This window comes from Emys orbicularis, chromosome 1 (assembly GCF_028017835.1).
Source record: "Emys orbicularis isolate rEmyOrb1 chromosome 1, rEmyOrb1.hap1, whole genome shotgun sequence".
NCBI lineage: Eukaryota > Metazoa > Chordata > Testudines > Emydidae > Emys > Emys orbicularis.
Window position 1 is genome coordinate 141,284,374 of NC_088683.1, and position 27,763 is coordinate 141,312,136.

Consider the following 27,763-nt stretch of genomic DNA (forward strand, 5'->3'; position numbering starts at 1 on the left):
CTTATCAATAGTTACTGTTAAGTAGAATTTTATTTTAATACTTGACAGTAATTAATCATTGCAGCCAAAAAAATCAGTGTGATGGATGATGCTGTTCATTTGGCACAAGAAGTTTTATTGTTGGTCTTGTGTTAGAAAAGGCGCATCTGATGTTGTCCTTCACATCAAGCCGGTTTCGGGATTTCATCTTTATTGTGGGAAGGCTGAATAACCCACTCTTGCATTCGTGGGTAGTGGGAAATAGCAGAAGGACTTTCAGGGCCAATTCAGACACCAGTGGGTATTCACTTGCAACTGAACACCGGAACTAGTTTGGAGGCAGCTGTGTGAGTTTTGCTTTTGCTCCATCATCATTGATCATGTCGACGAACTGTTCCTGTACGTGAATATCTTGAGCAGGTAACTGCTCAGCCGTCACACTGAAAGGGTTCTTCACCGGGGAATGAAGTGTTTTTGGTAGCACTGGGAAGTAGTGCGAGAGCTCTTAATGAAGGGTTCTCTGATGTTCACTGATACCTGACTTGAGAGCACTATCAATGTTGACTTCCTCCTCTCCGCTGAATGAGGAAAGTGTCGGAAACATGCCATATCTGTGTCCAACTTACTGCGCCACAGATCCAACTTCAGTTGGAAGGTTCTGATTTTATTAGGACTATCAACACTGAATGTTTTCCCTGAAGTGACAGGTTGAGGTCATTAAGCCTATCAAAGATCTCAAGCAGAGAAGCCATTTCTTGTCACTGAACTTTTTGTTCAGCTCTTGTTTCTCTTTTTGCAGGAAAAACTCTGCCATCTCTTCATGAAGTATAAAAAAACTTTAATGCATGTCCCTAGAAAGCCATCAGACTTGAGTGTGGAAAAGCAGAACTTTGTATTCACCACCCATTTCGTTGCAGAGCACTCGAAAGAGACGACTATTCATAACATACGCTTTAATGAAGTTCACTGCTCGTATAACAGCATCTACTACATCATTAAGGTACATTGACAATGTACTTTACAGCTAGGACTTGATGATGGATTCCACAATGAGTGACAATCACATTAGGTGACACACACTTTACCTTCTTCTGAAAGTCAGACCGTGCACCCATCATGGCTGGAGCACCATCGGTACATATAACACAAACATTTTTCCACTAAATGCCATTGCTTTTGAAAAAGGCATTCATCTTATTGAAAATGTCCTGTGCTGTTATGGTTGTTTTTAAGTTGTTCACAGAATAAGAATTCATCCTTAACATCCCGGGCATTAACGTACTGTATGAACTATCAATTGTGCGCAGTTAAAACATCAGTAGTTTCATCAAGTTGCTGGCTGAACATACTAAAAGCAGAATGTTTAATTTCATGCACAGCTTGTTCTTTGATATCTTCAGACATCTCACATATCCTGCATTTCACAGTATCATTCAACATAGAAAACATATTAAGCTTTTTGGCAGTATCGTTGCCAAACATAAGCGACACAATATCTTTGCACGCTGGCAGAACAAGCGTCTCACCTATCATATGTGGGTTCTTGGCATGAGTGATCCGTGGAGACACAATATAAGAGGCTTCCACGGCTGAGGACATTTGCTGTCAGAAACTTCCACCTGCATGAAGCCTGGCTTTCTTGGCCACTTCTTCTGTACATTTGAAAAAATCCACGTTTTGATTTTTATGCTCAGGATGTCTAGTTTCAAGATGTCGCTGCAGTTTGCATGGTTTCATTGGTTCAGCAGACAAAACTTCGCAGCAAATGACGCATTGTGGATTTTCAATAACTGAGGTAATGATGCTGGTAAAACCAGGTTTAATGTAAGATTCAAGGTACTTTAGCTTTTTAGCAGTAGAGGTGGCCATTATTTTCAGGAGAAAATACGCACCTGTGTGTCTGACTGTTACATTATAAATTACTTTCTCTCCCCACGATCTCAGTGTTCTGATTAGTCTGCATTTAATGTATCTCTTCAGCTGCTGAACAATCAAGCCCTCTTATATTGTCTCAATCCCAGGGTTGGCCTTAGGGAAAATGGCACTCTGGGTGAACTTCTGTTTTGGCATCCTTTGGAGGCAGAGCAGAGCTGGGGTGGAGCTGGGCTGGCTGGACTGGGGCTGACAGCATGCAACCCCCATGTAACCACCTTGCAACCCCCTGAGGGGTCACGACCCCCAGTTTGAGAACCCCTGCAGTAGTTAAAACCCTTTGCCACTGAGAACTAATGGAGTTTCTTCTGGTAGCTCAAGTGATGGAGGTTTGTCTGTTTTGGAGAGAAAGGTCCTTAGTTCTCCATCCTATTTTATGTGTGTGCGCGCGCTTTGGCTGTTTGACTATCATGCCTTGCCAGAACCCTTATTACTGCACAAATACACCCACAAACAGTTACTGGCTCAGAAAGCAGTGGCTTCTCATCTGAATCACTTACCATGCAATTCTCATCAGAGCCTCAAAAGGAGGGATATATTGCAGATTCCCAATCTTGGTGACAGAATGCTCCCTCTGCAAAATACTCAGTGGTTGGGAGGCAGATAAGTTTTCCCTTCTCTTGCCAAGCCAAACCTACTGAAAAATGAGTCTGGCACTATTAGGTATATGAGATAGTTAAATGCTCCCCAGCCCCTCAGCCCTCTACAGCTATCTGTCAGCAGTGTAGGCCTAATTATTTTGTTGCCATAGGTAAGCTGCTGTAGGGGTGTGTGGCATATTGTGTGTGTCCGCTTCCTATTTTTGCCCTTTGATTGAGTTAGCTTAATGCCAAGATATTTAATATCTATTAAGTGGTGTGTTTTATTAAACATTTAATACAGTATGTTCCCTGTCTTCCTTTGCTCTATTCTCTTCTCCCCTTAGATCTTGCCTGCTTTCTCTCTCACCTTCACCATTGATCACTTTCTTTATTCCCAGTCCTGTCACTTATGCCATCTGCACTCTTTGCACTCCATAACAAACTTACTCTTCCACTCTCCCATTCTCTTCTGCTTAGCGCTCCATCTCGCCTACTCACTCCCATTGAACAGCGCAGCAGAGCTGGGTGAGGTGATTCAGAATCACTGGGCATCCCTGGGTCTATGTAACTGGTGGTGTCCAGGAATCTCTCTTAACCCATCAATTCCAGTGGAAGGGTGAAGGGTTCTCCTCTGCACAAATCAGGGGAAGTGGGAAGTGGCTGGGTGTTTTTCCCCACCCCACCTCCCAGTCAGCAGGGGAGTAGCAGTGAATTTCTAGGTCTCTATAGTTGTTCTAAACCTATGTGAAGAAATTTGTAATTTGTCAGATGTTTCCCCAAGTAAGCTGGGGGCTCTGGGTAGCTGCCAGAGGGTCGTGTTCACATTCTGATGGATTTAAAGTCATTTTTGAAGTAGAAAAAGGCAGGGGAAAATAACTTTAAAACTGCAGAACGTACAGAAAACCCTCCATCTCATCCCAGGGCCTCAGCTTAGCTGGAAAATTGCCCGTGAAAAAGGGTTATCCTTTGTCCCCATGGCTCCTTCTTATGGCCCCTCACCCATATGGCTGCTTCCTTCCTTATTAGCCCTCTACTTCCTCCCCATCTCTTCTCCCTCCCCTCTGTGCAGGGCCGGGGGAAGGATGTTTTGCGCCCTAGGCGAAACTTCCACCTTGTGCCCTCCCCGTCCCCGAGCCCCCGCCCTGAGGTGCCCCCCCCCTCCGCCCTGAGGTGCCCCCCCTGTGGCAGCTCTCCCCCTCCGCCCTGAGGTGCCCCCGCACGGCAGCTCCAGACCCCCCACCCTGAGGCACCCCCCGGGCCCCAGCTCACCCCTGCCCCGCCTCCTCCCCGAGCATGCCATTGCTGCTTCACTTCTCCCACCTCCCAGGCTTGCGGCGCCTAAGCCCCCCCCCCCCCTTGCTGCAGGCTGCGCTCCACTGCCCCAGCTCCCTCCGCCTAAATGCCGGCGGCGACCGGGGCGGCCGAAGATCTGGCCGCCACGGTTGCTGCCGAAGAAAATGGTGCCCCCCAAATCCTAGCGCCCTAGGCGACCGCCTAGGTCGCCTAAATGGTTGCACCGGCCCTGCCTCCATGGCTGCTTCCCCTTCTGCCTCATTTCCCCTCCCCGCCCTATGGCTCCTTCACTCTCCACTCCTGGCTTCTTCACTTTTCTGCCATTTGCCTCTGCTTTTGAGTGCCTCCAGTTTTTGGATGCTTGGCCTGAGACACCATGGGCCAGACTTTCTGAGCGGCTGAGCACTGCAGCTCTCATTGACGTCTGCTGGAGGTGTGGGCGCTCTGTGCATTCGGAAAGAAAAAGAAGCCGAGGAGAAAAAGAAGCTGTTCACCAAGGCAACACTATTTAATCAACCAAAGTATCCAGAGTTTACTGCCAACAATATGAATTTAAGTAGACCACATTTAAGAAGGAAAAAAAGAAAAATGCCAGCAAACTAGTGATGTCTTCCCTTTGCCCTTCTAGAATCCTTCCTAGGTGATTGTTGCTAGTATTCTTGGAGACCTGAGTCTCTCTTGCCCTGCACCTTGTGTACTCACTTACACCAGTGCAGAGTGGGTGGATAGCGGTCATTCTGACTTGGTAACATTTTACAGCCACTTTGCACTGGTATAAATGCCTATACAAGGTACAGGGCAATGGAGAACCAGGAGGAATAAGCTGTCCGTCTCCAAGCTGACTGCTGACAAACTGACCCCCATCTCTCCTGCTTTTCTGCTCCCTCCAAGTTAGCAAGAAGCTGGTTAATCTCATCAAGGAACTTGGGAAAGTGAACACAAGAACTTTCTCCTTTTAATTTTTCCATTCAATAATGCAAGGTGGCAAGAAGCCAGCACCCGGGGGCAGATGGGAAGGATGCCCTAGTGGCTGGGGAGCTAGCCTGAGACCCAAGTTCAATGTCCAGCTATGCTGCACACTTCCTGTGTGATCCTGGATATGTCACTTTGTCTCTATGCCTCAGTTCCTCATCTGTAAAATGGGGATAATAGCACTGCCCTGCCTCACTGCGGTGTTGTGAGGATACAAACATTTCAGATTGTGAGGCGCTCAGATACTGTGCTAATGAGGACACAATAAGATCTAAAATAGTTTCCCCTGTTGATTGTATCACAAATGAGCGTAGAAGTGTGTGCCTCACAGCTAGACTCTGACTTTTGCCCTTTCCCACGTTCCTTTCAGTAGGACATGAGCTCTGTGCTAACTGTTCAGCTCAAGCTATTTTATTGGCAGATGTTACCCATAAATGTCATGGGCCTGATACTGCCATTTGTTGCTCCAATTTGCACACCATCTCCACACCTAATAGAATTAAATGTCCTCTTCATTTAATAAAGAACAAAGTAGGCCTGGCTCTACCCCATCTTGCCATTTGAATACTATACATAATAACTCTTAAAATCCCATTCTGTAACTAGCCGTTTACAAACAGACACATCTAGGACAAAATAGCCACGTGGCTCTACATTTCCCAGAATACCTCTGGTCTAGGGTCAGGGGTCACACCCCCTTCTCAGGGATAAAGGCTTCAGTCTTACATGTGCACTACTTTATAGGGGATGCCTGTTGCAAGGAGAGCACCTGAGCCAGCAACATGGTTCCAGCTGTCACTGATCATTCTATGGCATAATCAGACATACAGTCCCCTTCGACAAAATCATGCTAAAGTAGCTCTTTGATGATCTGCCCATCGTTTGGGTCACTCCATAGAAATAACTCCTTTGATAACACCTCGCCAATCCATAAAAGTACAGGGTTTTCAAGTATCTCTCCTTGCTCAGTGTACTCCCGGCCTCAGATTAAGATCTATATGTTTCACGTCACACCAAAACAACAGAGAGAACTTGCTGACCAGGGAAAGGGAAAAAAAAAATAAAACCATACCTGTCCATTTCTCTGTCCTTCTCTTGGGCTCTCACTCCAGCCACCTCTTCCAGGCTTTAGTTCCTCAGCCCATGAGAGACTCTCTCTTTCTCTTTTTTAATCAGGGGATGAGTGGCAGGAGCAGTTACATAAGTGCTGCAGCCCTGCAGCCCTGCAGCCCTAACAGTTTTCTGTCCTGTCCATGCTCTGTACCTATCACTTGGGTGCAGAGTGCAAGCTGGGGATGGGGAGGGGGTGGGAAGGAGCGGCACCGGCACTGCAGGGAAGGTGTACTTTAGGTCCAAAGACTGCCTGCTCTTTTGGAGCTCCCTGCTAGCTCTTGGCTGGGTTGCTTGGGGGCAGGGCCAAGGAGACTGAGACAGTCACAGCTTTTGGGGCGGGGTGCTTTAAAGCACTCTGAGCCCTAAGAATGGCCTCAGATGCCTTATGGACAATCTGGTCCTGGGATCATCTCAGAGGAGGGTGTGTGGGTAGTTGAAGCTCCATGATCTATTATCAATGCTTGGCCATTCTGTCAAGACTTACAATGGGGTTTATGATGTGGATACATATCCCATGGGAACTGGGCTGGGAACTCCCAACTCATTTCACGTAGGCCAGTGGTAGCAATGAGATGGCAAGAGTGAGACCTGAGATCGGGGGGGCTGGAGCAATTTGTGTAGTGGGGGTGCTGAGAGCCATTGAACCAAACTGTAAACCCTGTATGTGATGGAAACCCCTTCAAGCCAGGGGGTGCAGCAGCACCCCTAGTTCTAGCACCTCTGCCTGAGGTGTTTGGATCCGTGGCTATTGCATGTATGGCAGCTGCTACATATAGATTTGTTTATCCCTTGGGAAACATACCTCTGATTCTTATGAAAGCAGAAGTTTGAAGAAAAGGCAATAGCTGTCATTTGAGAAAAAAGGTTTATTGGAATTTTTATAAAAGGAAACCGTTTTTGAATACATTATAAATATTCTGCCATGTGTGTAACCGTTCAAATAAATAAATAAATACTGCAATATAAACAAGTAGTTTCTTCTTAAAAGCTGGTGATGGCCAGCACCTCCTTCGAACAACGAACTCTCAAATCCCACTTCAGTTCTGTATGGTTAAACATATGCTTTGATGTAAAAGCCATTCTACGTTTCCTGACTATTGGTGGAGAATAATTTATTAAAACAACGCTTTTTCCCTCCATCCCAAAAAACACCCCACCATTTCTTGTGTGTATGATTGTAGTGCAGTATTACACAACGGTGGAGTCCTGCAGCCCTTACTTACATGAGTCCTTACACTCATTAACTCAAGTCCTGGAGACTCCCTTGTAGTCAATGGAGCTAAGACAATTTTCACAGCTAAACATCTGCCCCATTAAGTTCAGCAGGATCACTCATGTGACTATGGGCTGCAGTATCTGCCTTTAATTTAGATTATGGACCTCATTCTCTCCTCATGTATGCTGGTGTAATCAGGAGTAACTCCACTAAAGCAAACGGAATTACATTGGTATGAGAGGAGAACTGGGCCCTATGAGAATATACATTTATTCTTAATGCTCAGCTTTAAATCCAACTTAAATCACTAAGGGAGAATGATTTTTCCTTTTGGAAATTGCAAGTGTTAAAACCACTTAAAGGTTCTGGAAAAGCACCAGTGTGCACGTAGTCTTTGTCTCATAACTACTATTGCAGTCCAGAGTTCTCTGGGAGCAAAGTCCAATCAGAAAGGTACAGGAATCAAGTGGAATTTTTAAAAAGATAATATATATAAATAGTCATACCTGACCTTTGTACAGACAGCATGGGAGAGAGTCCTGCTAAAACTTAGATGGTAAGAACCTCTCCAACATCCTTTTAGACTTGAGTTTACTATTTAAAGCTAAATTGTATTTGTTGTGGATTTAAAGAATTTTCCTAGTCTTGGTACACTGGGCCTGATTCTGCTCTCATGTCACTGGTCTAAATCAGGAGTAATTCCACTGAAATCAGTGGACTTACACAGAGGTAAAACTATTGAGAGAACAGAAACAGGCCCAATGTCTGTTCCAGCTCAAACTTTGATGGTAAAGGCATGTAAGAAAGAGAAAGCTAATTTAAAAGACAGCAGCAGGACAGATCCTGCGCTCATTTGTAAATCCAGAGCAATTCCACTGAAAGCAGTGGTCCTTATTCTGATACCACTTGACTGGTGTAACTCCATTGCTTCAGTGGAGTTAACTTCTGATTCTCACAGTTGTGAGATCAGAATCAGGCGTGCTATATCTTATAGATGTCCCTATAGTCTAGACTATTATACAGTTATTAGGATGTCAAAGGGCTATTAAATGCATTTAATAAATATAGTATGCAGATAAATCTGCATCTGGAGGAGAAAATGCACAAATAAAAACACATTAAACATCCATTACATTAGACTCTTCTGCAGAGCACTTTGGGCCTGATTCTGATCTCTCTCTGGTGTAAATCAGGAATAATTCACATGGACTTAAAACCCATATAAGTGAGATCAGAATCAGGTCCAGTAAGAATGATGAGATGGGAAAATAGCTATATGTAGACACTGGGCCAGATCCTCACTGGTGCAAACTGGTTTAGCTCTGTTGAAGTCAGTGGAGCTATACCAAAGATCTGACCTTTAATCTATAATGAAAAGCTCTGCACTGCAGTTCCTCTCATGCAAAGGCCCTTCCAAAGCCAGAAAACAAGCTTCTGATGATGAGCACTAGCAAGACTGTTGATCTTGTGATGACTCCAATCTGGTTTCCTTATGCCTCATTTCTTAAGTGTTCATTGTGGCTGGAGTAGCAATAGGAAAGCAAAGCGAGGCTTAGAGTCAATGCTCTTATCTCATGGATTCCTTTAAATTTAAAGATGCAGGGTCAGATTCAGCCCTGCTATAAGAGTCAGTTTATTTATATCATGGATTAATCTGGCCTGAGAAACTTCCTGAAACACTCCTGTATTTTAGCAGGTAGTGCTATGGTTTGTTCCACATCTGTCTGCACATTCGGTGCTAGCGACTTGATTCTGCCCGACGGAAGACACTTAGAAGCAGGATCAGTTTGTCATTCCCTCATCTGCATAGGTAGCCATTTGAGTCAGGAAAGAGAACGCTGCCTGCTGGACTTGAGTCCTTTCCTATTGCATGTCTAGGCAGGCTTCCCCATGTTAGAATTCTGATAAAATAAGAACTGTCTTGAACCATCATCCATACCCAGAGCCCAGCCTTTTTGGAGGCTTGAATACCTGTTTCAGTTTTTTTCTTCCATATATTCATTCCTCTGCTCTTGATTCTTTCAGGGCACACAGCTGAACTTCCACATTAATTTTAGAGCTTTTCTGCTTTAACCTGACTCAGGGAGTACCAGACAATCTCATCATGAAAGAGCCTGGTTTGGGGAGTTTTCCAGCCTGGAAGGCCCAAGACGATTACGATAAAATTCAGACAGACCATACAGACTTTATCTAAACCTAATCAAACCCCTGATCCTTTTGAGGTGTGTTCATCTTGATTTTACTAGCTACAGATTTTGGTGCATCCACATCTTAACTAAAGATGAGTAAAACTCAAGGTGGATGGATGTTCAAGTCCAATGAGCAAACATATCCATAATGTATACTGACCTCTCTGGTCTAGAATTAGGCTGGCTTTTTTTCTAAGTACTTGGAGCTATTAAGAGGAATGTATAAAGAAACATGGGGCAATGTAGGGACCTCACTGCTGTCACTCTAGAGCACCCCATGATCACTCAGAACATCATGGAGACAGTGGGGATAGAACTCAGGTCCTCCTAGTCCTAAAACACCCACCCTGACAATTCCAGCTAGAGGAGAATCTCCATTAGCTATTAGCATTATGGGGCCTATGATACACAGGTGGGCAGCTATGATTCTTTCTAACAGACGTCTTTGGTGTGCTAAGCTGTTCAACGCAGTATTATCACAATTCGTTATTTCTGGTATTTCCAATTTCTTTCTAGGTTGGAAATTCTAAGAATATAACTCTTCTCTCTGTATTTGTGCATTTCTGTTCTGGCACCTGGTTGTATAGTATAGAGGGAGCTATGAACAAAACCTCAAAGTAATTTCAGTTTGGGTTTAGTTTGAGCCAGTTCTTATTGTATCCCTACTAGTATGTCAGTTATTAGGACCAAATTCTCCTATCATTTACTGTACTTTTACACCAATGTAACTCCTTTAACAGAGTTACTCTGGATTCTCACTGGTATGAGAGGAGACTCAGGCTCTAATCTTGTACATAATAAAGTTTTCTGTATAATACACAATCACTAATTTAGACGGCTGTGCTTGTGCAGCCTCCTGACCTAAAGTTTGAAGAGAAGGTCAGAAGCAAACTTCCCTGCCTACATTAGAGTTCTAAACATTCTAGGACCCGATTCTCCTCTCAGCCACTTCAGTAGCATAACGTCAATGACTCAGCCTTCAGTGGAATAACTCTAATGTAAGCTAGAGGAGAGTCAAGACCCTAAAATGTTTGGTGTTAATGCCTTGCAAATGCAGCTTATTTCAAGTAAAATAAAGCTCCACCTGTAAAATAACATACAATTCCATGTTCCTGTAACGTCATCTAGAAGAACAAAGCTTGAGTTCAAATGCTTTTCAGGTTTCTAACAGGCCTTGTGAAAGTTAGATGTTGAATATAAAAGATTTTAGAGTTCTAGCCAGTTCTCTCTCTCTAACATATTCACCCGTGTCTCCTCGCTGCAGAGGCGTGGCCCTGGCTATCTTGTATTGTAAAAGCGCGGACTTCCATTTCTTCTGACATCCATCATGGCGAGTGGGTCATCTGGGTTGACCACATCATTTGGATTGATTCTCATGGGTTCTCTAGGCAGGTGAGCAAAGTGAGTCTGCAACCTCTGAGGTCCTATGTCAAAGGCTTCTCCCTGTGGGATCAAAATCTGGAGGGGATCAATGTCTGCATTTCTAGTGTGCCTGTGGGGTTCAGGTGTGTTGAATCGGATCAGAGGGATTTCATTTCTCCTGGGCAAAAACTGGGAGTACGGTGGTGGATTCATACCAGGGAAGAAAGCTTGTTTAGCCCTGCCCAGGCTGACCAGAAAGTTGTACTTGGGAGATTGGTACACATCGTATCCATTTTCTAGTGTTCTTTGTTTAAATATGCAGTCCTCTTGACTGAAGTAATGCTTAGGAAACAAAAATAGAACAATCATTAATAGAAGGATTTAATTGTTAATAAGTGTCAATACAAAATGCAAAGGCGATGGGCCAGATCCTGCAGCCATTAGTCATGGGAATAGTCCCACTGGCTTGAACCAGCCATTTTGTGAGAGAAAGGAGTACAGGATTGGACCTTTCAGTTTTGACAAGTGCCTTAGGGAGAGCTGTGCAAATACAGACATCCTCCGGGTTACGCAAATCTGACTTACGCAAATCCACACTTACGGAAAAAGTTCCGTAAGCTAGAAATGGGTGTGTGTGTTTTGTTGGGTTTTTTGCGTAATGGTCGGGTATACGTTTCCAACTTACGCAAAATTCGAGTTACGCAAGGAGTTCCGGAACGGAACCCTTGCGTAAGTCGGGGAGTGTCTGTAACTGATTTTTCAGTTTGATGGCTGAATTAAAAAGTCAGAGAAAATATGATATGGGGTCAACACAAAACACTTTTTTTTTCAAGTTTTTCGGTGAACTGAAAAGTTTTTAAAAATCGTTTTTAACCTTTTTTAAAAAAAATAAAAAATAAAACCAGTAAAATTCAAAATGAAAAAGGTGCTTCAAATTTAAACATTTAATTTAGAAAATGTCAAAATCAAACATTTTGATTTTAAAAAAAAATCCCCCCCTTCCAATAAAACCTCAAAAAACAATTTGACCTGAATTCGTAAAACGTTTGGGTCAATTGAATCTGCACCTTTTTGTCAAAATAAAATAAAATAAAATAAAAAATTGCACCCTGCGCTATTCTGAAGGCCCTATCCTGCAAGATGCGGAGGGCCACCTGTAAAGTTTTGAACAGCTCTCATTGACTCTCGTGGGAGCTGAGGTGCTTGGTTCCTTCTAGGATGTATTCAGTGCATTGCAGGATCCGACCCTTATCTCTCACCAGTCTCTGATTGAGACTAGGTAACAACTTAGTTTTATTTGAATAAAGATCTTTGCTGAAAACCTCTCAGGAACTCTGAGATACAAGAGGAATGTCAGATAAATATTTTACTATCTTTATGAAGGCTCTCATGTCGGAGCCACTTCCCAGCCTGGACTGCAGACAGCAAAAATTCCGGCCGATCACTATTGACTTAATTCTGACCTTGCTTACTCCACTGTAACACCCGTGGCTTTTGTGGAGATCTCACTTGCACCAGTGTGGTAGAATGAAGCTCAATATAACTGACTAAAAGGAGCAAGTTTAACCTAAACCGAGGGCCAGGTCCTTAACTGCTGTACATCTGCATAGCTCCATTGACTTGAGATATGCAACTTTATAACAGCTGAGGAGCTGGCCCTATAATAATAAGAGACCTGCTCTGCATTTCACTTTAGTCTTAGTAAAGTTAGGAGCACTCACCGATCCAAAGATATTTCCTTTAACGTCCATACATAGGTAGCGCCCGCTCTTTACACCAGTTATCACCACATAGCCAGCATGCTCAGATTTGATCATTAGGGCACCTGTTTAGAAAAATGAAGATGTCTTAAATGGGGCATAGGTGATCCTTTTAATATTAATTTATCTGACAGTTTCTTTGCGTCCACTTCTTGTGATTGGAGTTTAACTACAGTTTTGCTAAGTATCCTCTTATTCTTTAAAAATGTAAGCCCAATACACAGAACATTTTTTGTTTTGGCTTTACCTTTGTAAATATTTCTTGAACCCTTTTTCTGAGCAAATTCCACTGTATATCTGGATTTCAGCTGTTCAGCATTTACCCTTAGTGGGAAATCCTTGCTTAAGACACTCTCTCTCTCTCTCTCTCTCTCTCTGGAGCATGCAGCATGCTTTTATGCCATGATAACAAGGAAAGTGTAGTTGCAATGGGATTCATTGGCTGAATGCACACAACACAGGTGCAAAGTTAATTTTTACATCTTGCACTTCACCCCAGGGGAGATCATGATATCTTAGCGATACTGCAGCACCCTGAATATTTACTGTCACTTTCCATCCTGCTCACCTCATTGCTACAGGTGAATTTTGTTATCAAAAGATTATCAAAGTGTGTAATTTTATTGGGGCTTATTCTCCACTTGGTTGCACAAGTATTATGGCCATGTAACTAACTGAAGTTTATGGAATAATATCAATGTAAAACTGGCATAACAGAGAGGGGATGCAGGCCCTTTTGTGTCTGCTTTAATCAACAAGTCCTGAGTTAATAACATACAATCATTCTGCTTCCTGGTTTGATCAAAACAGTCATAATTTAATACTCAGTACTTTTTATATAAACGGAAAACAAATTTTTCTCTTTCTTACACATCCCCCCTGATACTCCCTGTCCATAGGAAGATTTTCATTCTTGATTAGTAGAATTGCAATGGGTTAATAATATGTTAAACAATCTTCAATATTCCTAGAAGATCAGAGTTTGTTTTGAAATGGGCAGAGCACTTTTAAAATAGCATTAAAGACACCTGAATGAAGTGCTTTGGTTTCTACAAGCTATGGTATTAGGGCTAACCTTTCAACAACCAAAGAAGTGTAGCCGTATTGTGCAAGAAAAATAGATCTCCTTGGGCCAAATTGTGAATCTTTTAGTCCCACCGGAGCAGTTATTTACACGAGTAATACCATTGAACTCAATAAGGCAAACTCAAATGACTTAACTGCTCACCAATCACCATCTGGCCATTTTCAAGTTCCCATTATTTAATTTGCAGTTGCATGTGCAACTACCTATTTTATATGCAAAAGTGTGCTTTATACACACACACACACACACACACACACACACACACACACACACACACACACATTAGATGCCCACTTCTAAAACTTGTCTCTTGAGCAAATTTTGAGAGAAAGGAACCATAGATGCCCTTGCAAATGAGCAGTTAGGCAGGCAGTTGCATAGATGCAATTCTCCTTCTGTGTCCACCAGTGCAGGTTTTGTGGGCACAACCAGTTTGCATCCATTTACTCAATGTGCTTTTCTTTGAAAAATATGGTCCTTAGAAGCATAAGTGGCTTCACTGAACATGCCACCATCTGACTTAAATTTGGACTCCTGCAGAGTAAATTAATGATATATCTTGGAGAGAAGATGCTGCTGATGGTTTTTGACTGCAGAGCGCTACAGGTACTAGGATCTGTAGTACATTATTACTATTAAATATCATGTAGTTTACATTTTTTAAACCGCTTTAACTATTTTTAAACAAAAAGATTTAAACTAAATTCTATTTGTCACTTGGGGGCAATGCAACCATTACATTAATCCTTGCTATCATTGTCTGAATACATGTCCAGCATATGGTCTTAATATTAACTCGGTGTACTTTCAGTCTCTTGCTGATAGTTATCTGTTTCCCCGTCTAACCTGAGTTAGACCCTGTACAATAAGAAGTCTTGAGCTCTTTCCCCTGTTTGGGAGGCGGCTGTGTGACTAGTACACTACTTACTGTAAATGGATTGGTGAGGTGTGCCATCAACATAACCATCAGGGTTGATTTGCAGATGGAAGCTGTTCTTCTCAGTAGATGTGTACAGGTGCATCAGGCTGTCTGTGTTTCCCCAGCTGGGATTCAGCAGTGGAGAGAAGTTGGGAAAGGCAGCAATAGCCTTGAAGCTGCATAGCAGAATCAGCATGAAGTCCAAGCGGCTGCACTGACTGGGCTGTGACATGGTGCTCCTTCCTTAGTGGCTAGTGCAGCTATCTGAAACTTGATACTTTCTCACTCCTGTGTGTGTCTCTCTTTGCCTTCTCTGCGTATATTTGGAGTATGAATCCTCAGATGGGTTCCCTACTTTTTTGCAGCGGCTTATAAAGGACAGCTGAATGACATCACACAGGAAAAACTTGTCCACATCCTTGGTTTTGTCAAAGCAACATTTTTAGGAGTGTCCTGAGACCTCAAAGACCCAGGGAAAAGGAATGCACGTAGGATCTCTGGAGGGAATGTAAGGTTTCTAAAGACAGCTCTCAAAAACTAATCATGCCTTCAAATAATGTCATCTGCAAAACTCTGACCTCTGAAAGCTTTCTACTCCCCTACCAATAAATAAATAATAATAAAAAAACCCAGCCCATTGTACTGTACAGAAATTGTTTTGGGAAAAATCCATTAGATTTTAAATTGAATTTTTTCATTTTTTCCTCCAGATTTATTTTTCCTGTGTTTCTGAATTAGGGCCTGATCCTATAAAAGTGCAGAGTACCTCCCTGGAGGGGCTAAGTGCCTTCAACTCCCATTCAAGTCAAAGAAAGTCAAGAGCACTCTGCACTTCTGTAGGATCAGACCCATAATTGGTGTCCAAATCCATTAAAAGCTTATTTTGCAAATGCATGGGCCTGATTTTCCTTTCATGTTGGTGTAACTCCATGAAAGTCACACTGATGTAACTGCACTAAGTGGGGGGCAAATCAAGCCCGGTGACATTAGCTCTCCTTTTTATTTTTTCCTGTTTGAGTTCTTCACTTTGAGTCACTTAAATGATTTGCTTTTAAAGTGGTTAAGTAGCTGGAAACTTTTTATAAAACTATTGGAGAGAGACTCTGGTAGTCTATTCCTGCTCTGTGCATCTAGGTAGCACTCACTTCACAGATTCTAGGTCTACTAACCGGAATAACCTTTGTGAATCTGAAATAGTTAACCTGTGAGCATTTTGTAGTACTGTAAATATAGCAAGCATGTTTTAAAAGACATGTAAAGGATGCTGTCAAGGTAAAACCTAGTATATGAAAAAAGAAATAAAAGTAGAGCTGGGAGAATTTTTTTGGCTGAAATGTTTTTCAGTAAAAAATGCAGTCAGTGATGAACATATGGCAAATTCATGTGATTATTTTGCCACATAGTTTCCAAACCAAACAATTTCAGAATAATTGAAATATTATTTTGACATTTTGAAACAAAATGTTTCAATTTATTTGTTTGAAATGACTTTTCATTTCCAAATTTCCTTTAATTTTTTGTTAACATTTTTAAAAAATGTTTGAAATAAAAACAGAATGCTTGTTTTGTAGAAATGGTCCATTCAACCCAAAATAACAATTGTGTTTGACTTTTCAAAATTACCAACAAACCTAAAAAATCCATTATTCACCCAGCTCTAATTAAAAATAGTTTCAGATGTGACAAATGCTGCTCAGCTGTCCTGCCAGTTTTTGTGGTTTTAGTCAAAATTTCCTATTTAAAAAGAAACAAAACATTTTTCTGTCTTCTTTTGCTGTTTGAAAATCCCACACAAACAGGGTAGGAGAAACTGACTGTGAATCTCTGAAACTGGACTATGCAAAAATTGCTTCCAAATACACAAAATAATCTGAAGAATTAATGAAAAATAGAATAATGTATTTCACTTATAGAAATCAGAGGTTTTACTTTTAACAATAGTAGGCACAATATTTTCAGAAAAACAGTATTAAATTGACAGTATACCTTTAAACGTGATGCACCAAATTCTTAATTTTCTTAAGGAAATCTGGAGTAGTGCCATCAAAGTAAGGAGGTTAATCCTAGATTTATACCAGTGTAACTAACAACAGAATCTGACCTGTTCTTTTCCTGTTCAATAATTGTTTGAATTAGCACAACTCTGCCAAATTCTTCTCTGTTACACCTGTGTAAATCTAGATTGACATCACTGGATACACACCTGTGTAAATGTGGCCTAAAGGGCAAGAACCTAAATTGGTGTAAACCAGCAACATTTCAGTGCCATCAGTGGAGCTGGACTGGTTTATACCGCGTGAAGATCTAGCTCATAGTACTTTATACTAGAAAGTGGTATGGTATAATGACTGTAAGGATTTATATTCTCTCTCTAACTACAATTTTAACTAAATCATTTTAATTAAAGCTATATTAAAGGGATTTATCCATTTTTAAAGCTGTACAGTGAGGGGAAAAAATCTCAACTCCCTTATTTCAGTCGGATATTTGGAACATAAAAATTATCATACACGATCCAACCCATGGCATATCTAGTCCAGACCGCTATTTGGGGAAGGATATAGCACCAGAAGCTTCAGAGGAAAGTGCAAGAAACCCTGTAATAAGCAAACGTGGGATAGCCTATGCCCTGGAAAATTTTCTCCTAACCCCTACTAGTTAGAGATTGACTCATATCCCAAAGCATGAAAATTTATAACCTTCATAAAACTTTTTTCAGTATTTACTATATATTCTTGGTATCCACCTAAACATCAAGTCTCTCTTGGTATATTAGCTTTAATTCAAATGAAACTACATTTTTTAAGAGCGACTGTCCATGCTCCATCTCAGTGAATATCATCAGAGATCCCATTCTCTCTGTGCTCCGTGCTTAACCCTTGCCACTTTAGAAAGGTTTCCATAGGGTCAGCTCGTTCCTGATTTTGCTTAGCTGTGTTTGTTTAAACTCCAAGGCTAAAGCAAATTTGTTTAAAGTCTCTTCTGTCATATTGTTAGTGTGGATTTTGCTTTTTAAGGTTTTTGCTTTTTAAAACAATTTTTTTTTGTTTTAAAAATTGGAGTGTAAGTTTGGAGTGTTTTTTTTTTTTTTTTAAACAGTTTATTCCCTTTTTTGTTTCTTCCAGCTTGAACCACTTGTTACTTTGTATGTTGGTAATTTACTTGCTTGTCCAACACATTGAACTTTTGTATGTCAGTTTCTATGACTATTTGAGCTCTCTAGGTAGTTTTGGTGTGTTTGGCAGAGGTGAGAAAGAAAGAGAAATGAATCACCACAGTATAGAGACACTGAGCTATAGAGTCTTGTAAAGGGAAAGGGATAGATCTTGATGTTTTTTTGGGGAAGAAAAAAAATTAACTGAGTTTGAGAACAAAAAATTCCAACAGCTTCTGAATTTCAGCATTGTTGTTATATTTCTTTGGATGAAGGTAGCATTTAGGGGCCCCAGCTGAGATGTAGGCCCCATTGTGCTAGGCACTATGTGCAGACACAGTAAGGAACAGTCCCTTTCTTGAAGAGTTTACAGCCTAAATAGACAAGAGAGACTAAAGTATTATTACCACAGTTTTGCAGATGGGGAGCTAAAGCACAAAGAGATTAAACGACTTGCCCAAGGTCACCCAGGAAGTCTGTAACAAAAACTGGAATTGAAACAAAATCCTCTGAGACCCAGGCTAATGTCTTAAGCACAGGATCATGTTTCCTCTATTGTTTTGTGATTAGTCCAATAAGAGGGCTGGCCTAATATATTGCTAGTTAATTTAAATATTTACTGGAATAACAAAATTACTACTTAAAATCCACCCCCCCCCCCCCCCCATTTCCTTATCTTTTCTTTTTTCCCAGTTCTCATGTGAGTACCCAGAAGGCTCTGGAAGCTTTCAGTAAGAAGAGGGGTATTTAAGGTTGTGGTTCTCCTTTGATTCGATAGAAACAATTTTATAGGTTGGTTGGTTTTTGCAACCTGTCTTTGTTCCTCTCCTGACTTTCACTTCTATTTTTTCTTGGATTTAAACTGCTGGGTTAGTTGGGAGAGAAAAGAAATACAGTAGCACAAAATATAGGCAAGAATTGAGGTTAGACTTGAATGGCTATTTCCTTGTTTCCTTCACCTACCTGATAGGGTAGAATGTACTAAAGTGCTGCTTTCCTTAAAAATCACAGTAATGTGGCATACAGGAGTTTCTGGCTATCCTATGATGTACTTTTATCAAGGGTTGTCCTCCTTCATTGTTTTGCTAAAGGCTGGGACCAACCTGGAAACTTCTTGTTGAGGCCCTCTTAGAATGACTTGAGGGCCTATGTCTATTTAATATCTCCTCTTCTTGAAGCCTCAAGGCAAAGTAACTTCTAATCCTTCCAAGTTATCTAGGATAGGCCAGTAGCCAATGCTCCTTCTTATACTTAACTTCAAGGGCCAGTAACTCCATTAAGTGATTGGTGGAGGCACCAAAATGAGTACAGAAGGTGTTCTTGGTAATAAAGATGCCATCTACTCAAAGGTACTCAAGAGACAGGGATGGTTTGAAGAAGATGCCTCTAAGAGCAAGCCGGGGGTCCCCAAAAGAGAACAATGATAATACAGCTAAAGAAGAAAAGGATTCAATGAGGAATGATGGCTTTCAAATTCACAGAGAGAAGGTGGCTGAAGAAAATGACACTGAGGACAATATGGTGTCTTCCCCTATTTAAAAAAAATAAAATAAAACCTACAAAATTAACCCCAATTTAGACCTGGAATAAGCAGGCAGGACTTCCATTGAAGTATATAGGAATTATATCCATGCACTTCAGGCTGAACTGGGCTGGCTGACTTTTGTTTGTAGCAATGACAATTATATAAAGTTATATAAAAGCTACCCTGTGCTGCCACTCACTGCTGCCTGTGCTACCCTAGCTACACTACTATGTTTAGCATGCTAGCTCGATGTCTCTCACTGCCAGCTCCAAGTGTGGGCATACCCTAAGTGTTCTGAGAAATGTCCTTCTCGTGGTGTTTACAAACTAACAGGAGGCAGAGCCTGTTACACTTCAATACTGCAGATGAAAGAGGCAAAGAATAAACATTCAAATATAGGGGGGAAAACCCTTTATTGAAACTTTACTTACACTATACATCTAAAATGTCCTACTCGTTATTAGGCTCCTTGTTACAAAAATACATTATGTAGAATTGTTAGGATGAAGAGACCCATCAGCTCTACAAACTCCATTCTGCTGTTGGCAGATGAACATGTCTCCATCAGGAATACTTTTTATATCACCTTAACTTAGCCAGCTGTTCTATATCTCAGTCACTTTCTGGGAGAAGAAACCCATCTTGATATCCACTCTAACCTTTGCGTGCTTCCTCAAGTGGCACATGTGATGGTGCTTTCCTCTCTGAAAGATGACCAGGTCTTCTCCTAGATTGCTGAGTGACCTTTACTTTAATTGTGTGATCAGATTGCTGCATCACTTTCGCTTTCTCTGATATTTTCCATCCATGTTTGTGAGTCTTTGTATTTTTTCTTTAGCTTTTGCTAGTATTTGCAACCATCTTCAGGTAGATCATCTGCAAATGTCATACTGTGCCATTTACTCCGTCTTGTAACTCATTAATGAAGTTCTTAAATAAGAATGGACCCAATACTGATTCTGGACATCTTCCTTCTAACTAAGCACAAACCCCTAATAGTCTCTTGCCCATCATTTGCTGTCTTTCAGCCAAGTAACAGTACATAGGGCAGGGCCTCTCTAAGCCGTTAAATTAAAATTTTCAAGTAAGATTTTGTGAGCAACAGTATTTTTCTTAAGTGTTTATGAAGGGGGTGGAGTTGAGGGACAGAGTGGTCAGAGATGGGATTATTATTGTTCTTATGGAAGGCTGCTATTACTGCTGTATTATTAAGGGCAGCTTTTTATTATTTAACATTCATGCTGTGATAGTGCCTAGAAGCCAACCAGGATAGTACCCTATTGTGCTAGGTGCTGTCCAAACTTTTAATTTTGTTTTTTTTAATGTAGAGTGTCTAAAGTTAATGTTTGATTACTAGTGCTACATAAACATAAGGTTCTCCGAGAGTTCCCATTATAAGCCCCTGTTTTCAGTTGCTTATAACTTTGCCAAACTTTAACTGTTCAGACTGAAACTGCCCATAGCAGGTATCTGCCATGGGTTGAATTTTTATGAAAAGTTTCTGCACGATGAGAATGAATTAGGGTTGTGTAGTGAAGAAGACTGTCTGTGGGACTGCTGCTTTATTTGTTGCAGAAGCTGGAAGGTGTCTCGTAAATGAGACGGGATTGTAGGAAGAGAAAGATGGCCGCATGGTTAAGTCAGTTGAATGCTACCCTGGAGAATCATATTCTATCCTTGCCATTGCCACAGAGTTCCTATGTAATGCTGGGAAAGTCACTTAAACCAAACTTTTCACGGGAAGTCACTAGTTGTATGTTCCTCATTTTTTCAGTGTCCACTCTCAGACCCTGATATTTGATTTGCAGAAGTGCTGAGCACTTGCAACTGAAGTCAATGGGAGCTGTACTTTGAACACAAACAGAGCTATATAATGCTAACTATTCTGAAAACCAGAGCCTAGATATTTCAAATTGGGCCCCCAACATTAATGAATACTTTCTACCTTAAACTTTCTGTGCCTCCATTCCCCAGCTGTAAAATGGGGATAATACCCAGTCAGCTCAGTGAAGATAATTGTTTGTGAAACACTTAGATACTATAGTGATGAGCACTGCAGAAAAGCCCACAAGGAAATTAATAATTCTGTATTCTAAGGAGGGTTTATATAGTGTGCAGTAAATAAGGCCTATGGCCACACATTGAGCAATGAGGAGAAAACAAAATATTGAATAGCTACTCAGTAAGTGAGCACCAGCATCCCGTGCACTGAATGAGGCAGGGGTCCTGGGGAGAAAACAATGTTGTCATGTACAATTAAAGACTGTATCATAGTGTGCATACACAAGGGTGAATTAAGATTGCCCAGGCATCTTTAATATTCTTTTAATGTCGTTTTTTGGATGCAATATATAGTTTAAAATTACTTTCTCACTTGTCACCTGTCAGAACCTCAGTTTGTGGTTTCTCCTTGATGTGATTGCTGCCACCACTAGTGTAAGCAGCTCCCTTCTGTCATTGTTAGTAATTCAATCAACTGTGTCAGGAGCAACCCTGAACTCAGGTCTTGGAAGATTAAAAGGTCTCTTATGCTTTTTAACAGACAACTATAAGAAGCTGCAATTTGTCCTGTCTGCCTGGGTTTGTGCACATAACAGATTGATTAAAGTGAGCATAAGAAGATCTCTTTAGTGTATATAATGAGATCATCTTCCAGAAATCTATCTGTAAGTAAAAATATACTTGCATATCCAGGAAATGGTGACTACCTTTGAAAGTTTAGAAGCACCTGCACTGTTGTTGTTTAATGAGAAACAAAGGCCATAGTGCAAAGCAGCATGTGGCACTCCTGGGCAGTGTGGTGAGTGTGCTGAGCTATATCTGTGAAATGGGTGTAGTATTTGCTCTCCCAAGTGCCTTCCTAGCTGGGAGGCAGAGGGATGGAGTCATGGGCATTACATCAGTGGTGGTGCTAGTTAAGTTTTTGCCGGTGCCCTTGTGTTCTGGGAACAGCATTATCTGCACCCCCTTGGTGGAGAAGGGGCACCCTCTTCATATATATGCTCTTCAAGCTCATATATATGAGAAGTAGCCACAGTAGATCCCATGCTCTGTTGCTGATTTGGGATCATCTCAGAAAAGTGTGTGCTTAAAAGTCCCTTTTAATAATCCCCACTGCACTGTGTCTTCCAAGAGTTCAGAGACTCCAGCCTTTTTTTTTTTTATCTTCCTCCCTCCCCCTCCTATAGAATGTTTATAATAGCTACTTCTGGGGAGATCATGTGTTAGATGGTGGAAGGAGAAGGGTTAGGTGTTTCTATAGCAGTTATTCCAGGAATAATGACATGCCGACTCAACAATATTGTGTGTGTGTGTGTGTGTGTGTGTACCACAGATTTTAGTCAAAGTGTTGTTAAACACATCCTGTACTGACCTTATTTGGATGACCCATCTTTGTCACACAGCCCACGACTAAAGCAAACATCCTGGCTAGGCTCACCTACGTGAAGCAAATCAAGTAAGCACAGCCCACTAGACTTAGGACTGCAGCATGTACCAGTAATTTCTGTGATGTGGGTGCCAAAGGCATTATCTTGAATCTTAGTTCCCCCTTTTTTCCCTCGACCATGGACTTGTAACAACAGTGAAAGTCTTGGAATGCAATTTTTAGATTCAAAAATTGTAAATCAGCTGGGTGAGCCAGGTCAGACAGACAGTACGCTTTGCTGGGAAAAGGCAGTTTGACACGTTTTGCCTGCACAATGCAGGATGTGTGGGCTTCCTGAGCATTATTCGTCTTTTCTTTTAATGTCAAGGGGTCAGTGTCAGCGGGAGCGGTTGCATGAACTTTCTGTTCTGCTTGGTTGTTTCTAAGGCAAAACTTTTCACCAGCGGTTTAAAAACCCATGGACTTTCAAAATCCCACGAAAAAAGGAACACCACGAGCCATGTACTGGATGAGAGGGGAAATAGATAACAAGTCAACCAGCCCTTACGGTAAATCCCTCAATCACATATTTGTGATGCAGTGGTGTGTTGTGCTGACCAGTTGTCAGGAAGCGCCTTGGTCCTGCTCCTGCTGGAGTCATTAACAAAACTCCCATGTGATTTCAGTGGGAGCTGGATCAGATCCTAAAACAGTAATGCCAAAGTGTTCAGATTGGAGGGGGCCGATATTTGGATGCCTAACTTTAAGTAGCCTGAATTTTCACACATGCTGAGCTATCTGCAGCTCCCATTGCCTTGAGACTCAGTATCTTGTGCGAGTGAGTTTCATGGCTAAATGATATATCTTGTTTTTTATCCCCCCCCCTTTAAGTTTTAAACATGTTGCTGTTTAATTTCATTGGGTGTCCTCTTGTTCTTGCTGGGAAGGTAAATGGTGTCATGACTGACCTTCTCTATCCCATTCACTATTTTTCTATAAATCTATTAGGTCTCCTTTTAATTTTTCTCCTCTCTAAACTAAACAGTTCCAATCAATTCAATTTCTTATACAGAAATCTCTCCATGTTGCTAATCATTTTCATTGCACTTCTCTGGACCGCTCCTATTCCTGCTAAGATGAAGGTATGGATGCCCCCTAGCTTTTGGCTTCATTGCAGCCCTGATTTGTACTTAGAGTGACCAGATAGAAAGTGTGAAATATCAGTACAGGGGATGAGGGATAATAGGCGCCTATATAAGAAAAAGAAAAAATATTGGGACTGTCCCTACAAAATTGGGATATCTGGTCACCCTATTTGTACTACACAGAAATAGAAACATTAAAATGAAAGGCTATAAAGAACTAGAGAATGAGGCCATCCCTCATCTCATTGTAGAACATGATTCATCCTTCTGCCTCCCAGATCTCCATTCTGTTCCTACATTCACTTATACTGCACCAGTAGCTTCAACTCTCTTGCTTGGTTGATGATTCCTGATGCCAGTCATTGAACTGAGCTAGCTGAATAAATGGAAAGTAAGAAAATATTCCCTCTGCACTTGCAGAAGGTGCTACTGCTGTCAAAAGCTGGCTTATCACTTCAATAAAGTGCTCAGCTTGACTTTCACCAGTTCAGTGGTCATTCTCTAAAACTTGGCAGCAAACGTACTGCTTAATAATTTTTGTTTTTAATTTAAGTGATTGTAACCTATTAAAAATTACCTTAACATGGTGTCAATTTCAAATATAATTTTAAATAGTTTCATTTTTAAAAATAAACCTGTATTTAATGTAAAAAAATCAGATTCTTTTAATTTTTTGAAAACATCAATTTGTATCCACTCTGACTGTAGGAGACAGAGGAATTTATAGGATACATACATGTATTTAGGGCTGTCAAGCAATTAAAAGAATTATTCACGATTATTCGCATGATTAAAAAAATTAATCATGATTAATCGCACGATTAATTGCACTGTTAAACAATAATAGAATACCATTTATTTAAATATTTTGGATGTTTTCTACATTTTCAAATATATTGATTTCAATTACAACACTCACTTACAGTACTTACAGTACTCACTTTATATTTTTTTTAGTACAAATATTTGCACTGTAAAAATAAAAGAAATAGTATTTTTCAATTCACCTAATACAAGTAACTGTAGTGCAATCTCTTTATCATGAAAGCTGAACTGACAAATGTAGAATTATGTACAAAAAACAACTGCATCCAAAAATAAAACAATGTCAAACTTTAAAGCCTACAAGTCCACTCAGTCTTATTTCTTGTTCAGCCAATCGCTCAGAAAAACAAGTTTGTTTACATTTGCAGGAGATAATGCTGCCTGCTTCTTGTTCACAATGTCACCTGAAAGTGAGAATAGGTGTTCGCATGGCACTATTGTAGTTGGCATCACAAGATTTTGTCAGATTCGCTAAAGATTCATATGTCCCTTCATGCTTCAACCACCATTCCAGGGCACATGCGTCCAGGGCCGGCTCCAGGCACCAGCAAAGCAAGTAGGTGCTTGGGGCGGCACATTTGCAGGGATGGCAGGGGGGATGCAGCATGGGAGCTGAGAACCAACAGGGGGTCCTGGGAGCTGTAGTTCCTGGTTAGCTCCCTGCCTATAGAGCCAATCCTGTAGCAGGGAAAGAACTACATTTCCCAGCATTCATTTGGCAGCGATCAACAGGAAAGGGTGGGGGAGGGAGTGAGGTAGCTGAGCCCTCATGCTGCAGCTTGCTGTGAATGGAGAGCTCACTGCTAGAACAGGGTGGCACTGTGAACGGGGGAACAAGTATGCCCAAGGAGTAAAAGCCTTTGGCCCAGATATCCCCTTCAGAAGACCTCCCCAGACTGGATTAGGGATACTGGTGTGACCTCACCTTGCAGCCCCCAAAGAAAGAATTGGGTGGACTAAATGGACAGCGCACCTCTCTATCTGAAGCCAAGCAAGGGAGGTACGTGGATCCGACTAGAATTTAAAATGAAAAGTAAGGGAGGGGAGGCTCTACTAGAGGACCTGGGCAGCTTTAGATACAGTACCAGGCCCGTAGGAGGATTTCCACTTCTGAACCATGGAATCAGAAATTGACTTTTCCTTTCCAGATTTAGCTAATATTCAGAAAGGGAATCTAGCACCTGCCTTCCAGATTTGAACACCCTCAAAATTCGGGAGTGCTCAAGCTCAATTTGGGCAGCTGTTACTTCATTTCTCCCAAATGAAATATACTGATCCACTGTAACTTGCTGTAGAAAAAGTAGGATAAAATTGAGCAAGAAATGCTTCCCAGTGGTTATTAGGACTGAAATTGCTATTTTCAACAGCCATTGCCTTTTTTTTTTTTTTTTAAGTTTTATTTGTTTAAAAGGAAGACAGTGATATTGCATTGGCAAATTCCCCATAGAAACAAAGAGTGGAACAAAAAAATAATAAAGGCACCTCAACTTTTCCTCATTTATGTAGGGCAGTCTTATAATATGCATCCAGATATCCTTCAGTCACACAAGCTGAAAATTGTTCCACTTTACTGCAGTTCTGTAACCATATGGGAACCAATCCTGTCGGTGTTCTGTGCACATCCAAAATTCCTGCTGAATGACCCGCCCTGGGAGTGAGTTACCAGTGACCCAGGGCTGGGGCAGCAGGGAGGTGCAGGGGGGAGCCCAAGGCTGGGGTGGGGGGCAGCCAAAAAATTTTTTGCTTGGGGCGGCAAAAAACCTAGAGCCGGCCCTGAATGCGTCCATGCTGATGATGGGTTCTGCTCTATAACAATCCTAAGCAGTGCAGACCGACACATGTTCATTTTCATCATCTGAGTCAGATGACAACAGCAGAAGGTTGATTTTCTTTTTTGGTGGTTCAGGTGCTGTAGTTTCCACATCAGAGTGTTGCTCTTTTAAGACTTCTGAGAGCATGCTCCACACCTCATCCTTCTCAGATTTTGGCAGGCACTTCAGATTCTTAAACCTTGGGTTGAGTGCCGTAGCTATCTTTAGAAATCTCATATTGGTACCCTCTTGCGTTTTGTCAAGTCTGCCATGAAAGTGTTCTTAAAACGAACAACATGTGCTGGGTCATCATCCGAGACTGCTATAACATGAAATATATGGCAAAATGCGGGTAAAACACAGAATAGGAGACATACAATTCTCCCCCCAGGAGTTCAGTCACAAATTTAAATAACAAATTTTTTTAACGAGCGTCATCAGCCTGGAAGCATGTCGTCTGGAATGGTGGCCGAAGCATGAAGGGACATACAAATGTTTAGCATATCTGGCATGTAAATATCTTGCAATGCCGACTACAAAAGTCCCATGCGAACGCCTGTTTTTACTTTATGGTGATATTATAAATAAGAAGTGGGCAACATTATCTCCCGTAAATGTAAATAAACTTGTTTGTCTTAGAGATTGGCTGAACAAGAAGTAGGACTGAGTGGACTTGAAGGCTCTAATGTTTTGTATTGTTTTGTTTTTGAGTACAGTTATGTAAGAAAATAATAATTCTACATTTGTAAATTGCACTTTCACAATAAAGAGATTGCAATACAGTACTTGTATGAGGTGAATTGAAAAATACTATTTCTTTTGTTTATCATTTTTACAGTGCAAATATTTGTATTCTCTGTTGTAATTGAAATCAATATATTTGAAAATGTAGAAAAACATCCAAAAATATTTAATACATTTCAATTGGTATTCTATTGTTTAACAGTGGGATTAAAACTGCAATTAATCATGATTAATTTTTTTAATCGTGATTAATGTTTTTTAGTTAATCGCGTGAGTTAACTGCAATTAATTGACAGCCCTAGTTTATATTTTTAAGGCACCTAACAATCGTAAATAAGTGCTGATACGATGAGCTGCCATTCTTCTTTTTATAGTTAAGACATTTATAATATTCTCTATATCATGTATAGGGAATGCCGTAAGTACCGTAAATACCTTTCATAATGATAAAAAGGTAAAATGGCAACTTTAAGGGTGCCTACTGTATAAGATACAGGTAATGTCACTTAATTTCTCTTACTGCATTTCAGAGCATGATCAGACCCCTAAAGCTTAGCCTCTCAGCTCTTCCAGATCCTTTCATTTCCTAGTAATCCCTCAAAGAAATCCAATATAAATACAGGTTTCAGAGTAGCAGCCGTGTTAGTCTGTATCCGCAAAAATAACAGGAGTACTTGTGGCACCTTAGAGACTAACAAATTTATTAGAGCATAAGCTTTCGTGGGCTACAACCCACATATATGCATCCGAAGAAGTGGGTTGTAGCCCACGAAAGCTTATGCTCTAATA

General features: G+C 41.1%; 1 protein-coding gene across 1 annotated transcript; it reads right to left on the minus strand.

The window, feature by feature from the left end:
- Positions 1-10,553: 10,553 nt before the first annotated feature.
- Positions 10,554-14,635, minus strand: FGF23 (fibroblast growth factor 23). The gene is made up of 3 exons (XM_065415983.1): positions 14,413-14,635; positions 12,359-12,462; positions 10,554-10,979 (listed from the first exon to the last, which is right to left on the minus strand). Exons 1-3 carry the CDS (start codon positions 14,633-14,635, stop codon positions 10,554-10,556), a joined length of 753 nt encoding a protein of 250 aa, XP_065272055.1.
- Positions 14,636-27,763: the final 13,128 nt, after the last annotated feature.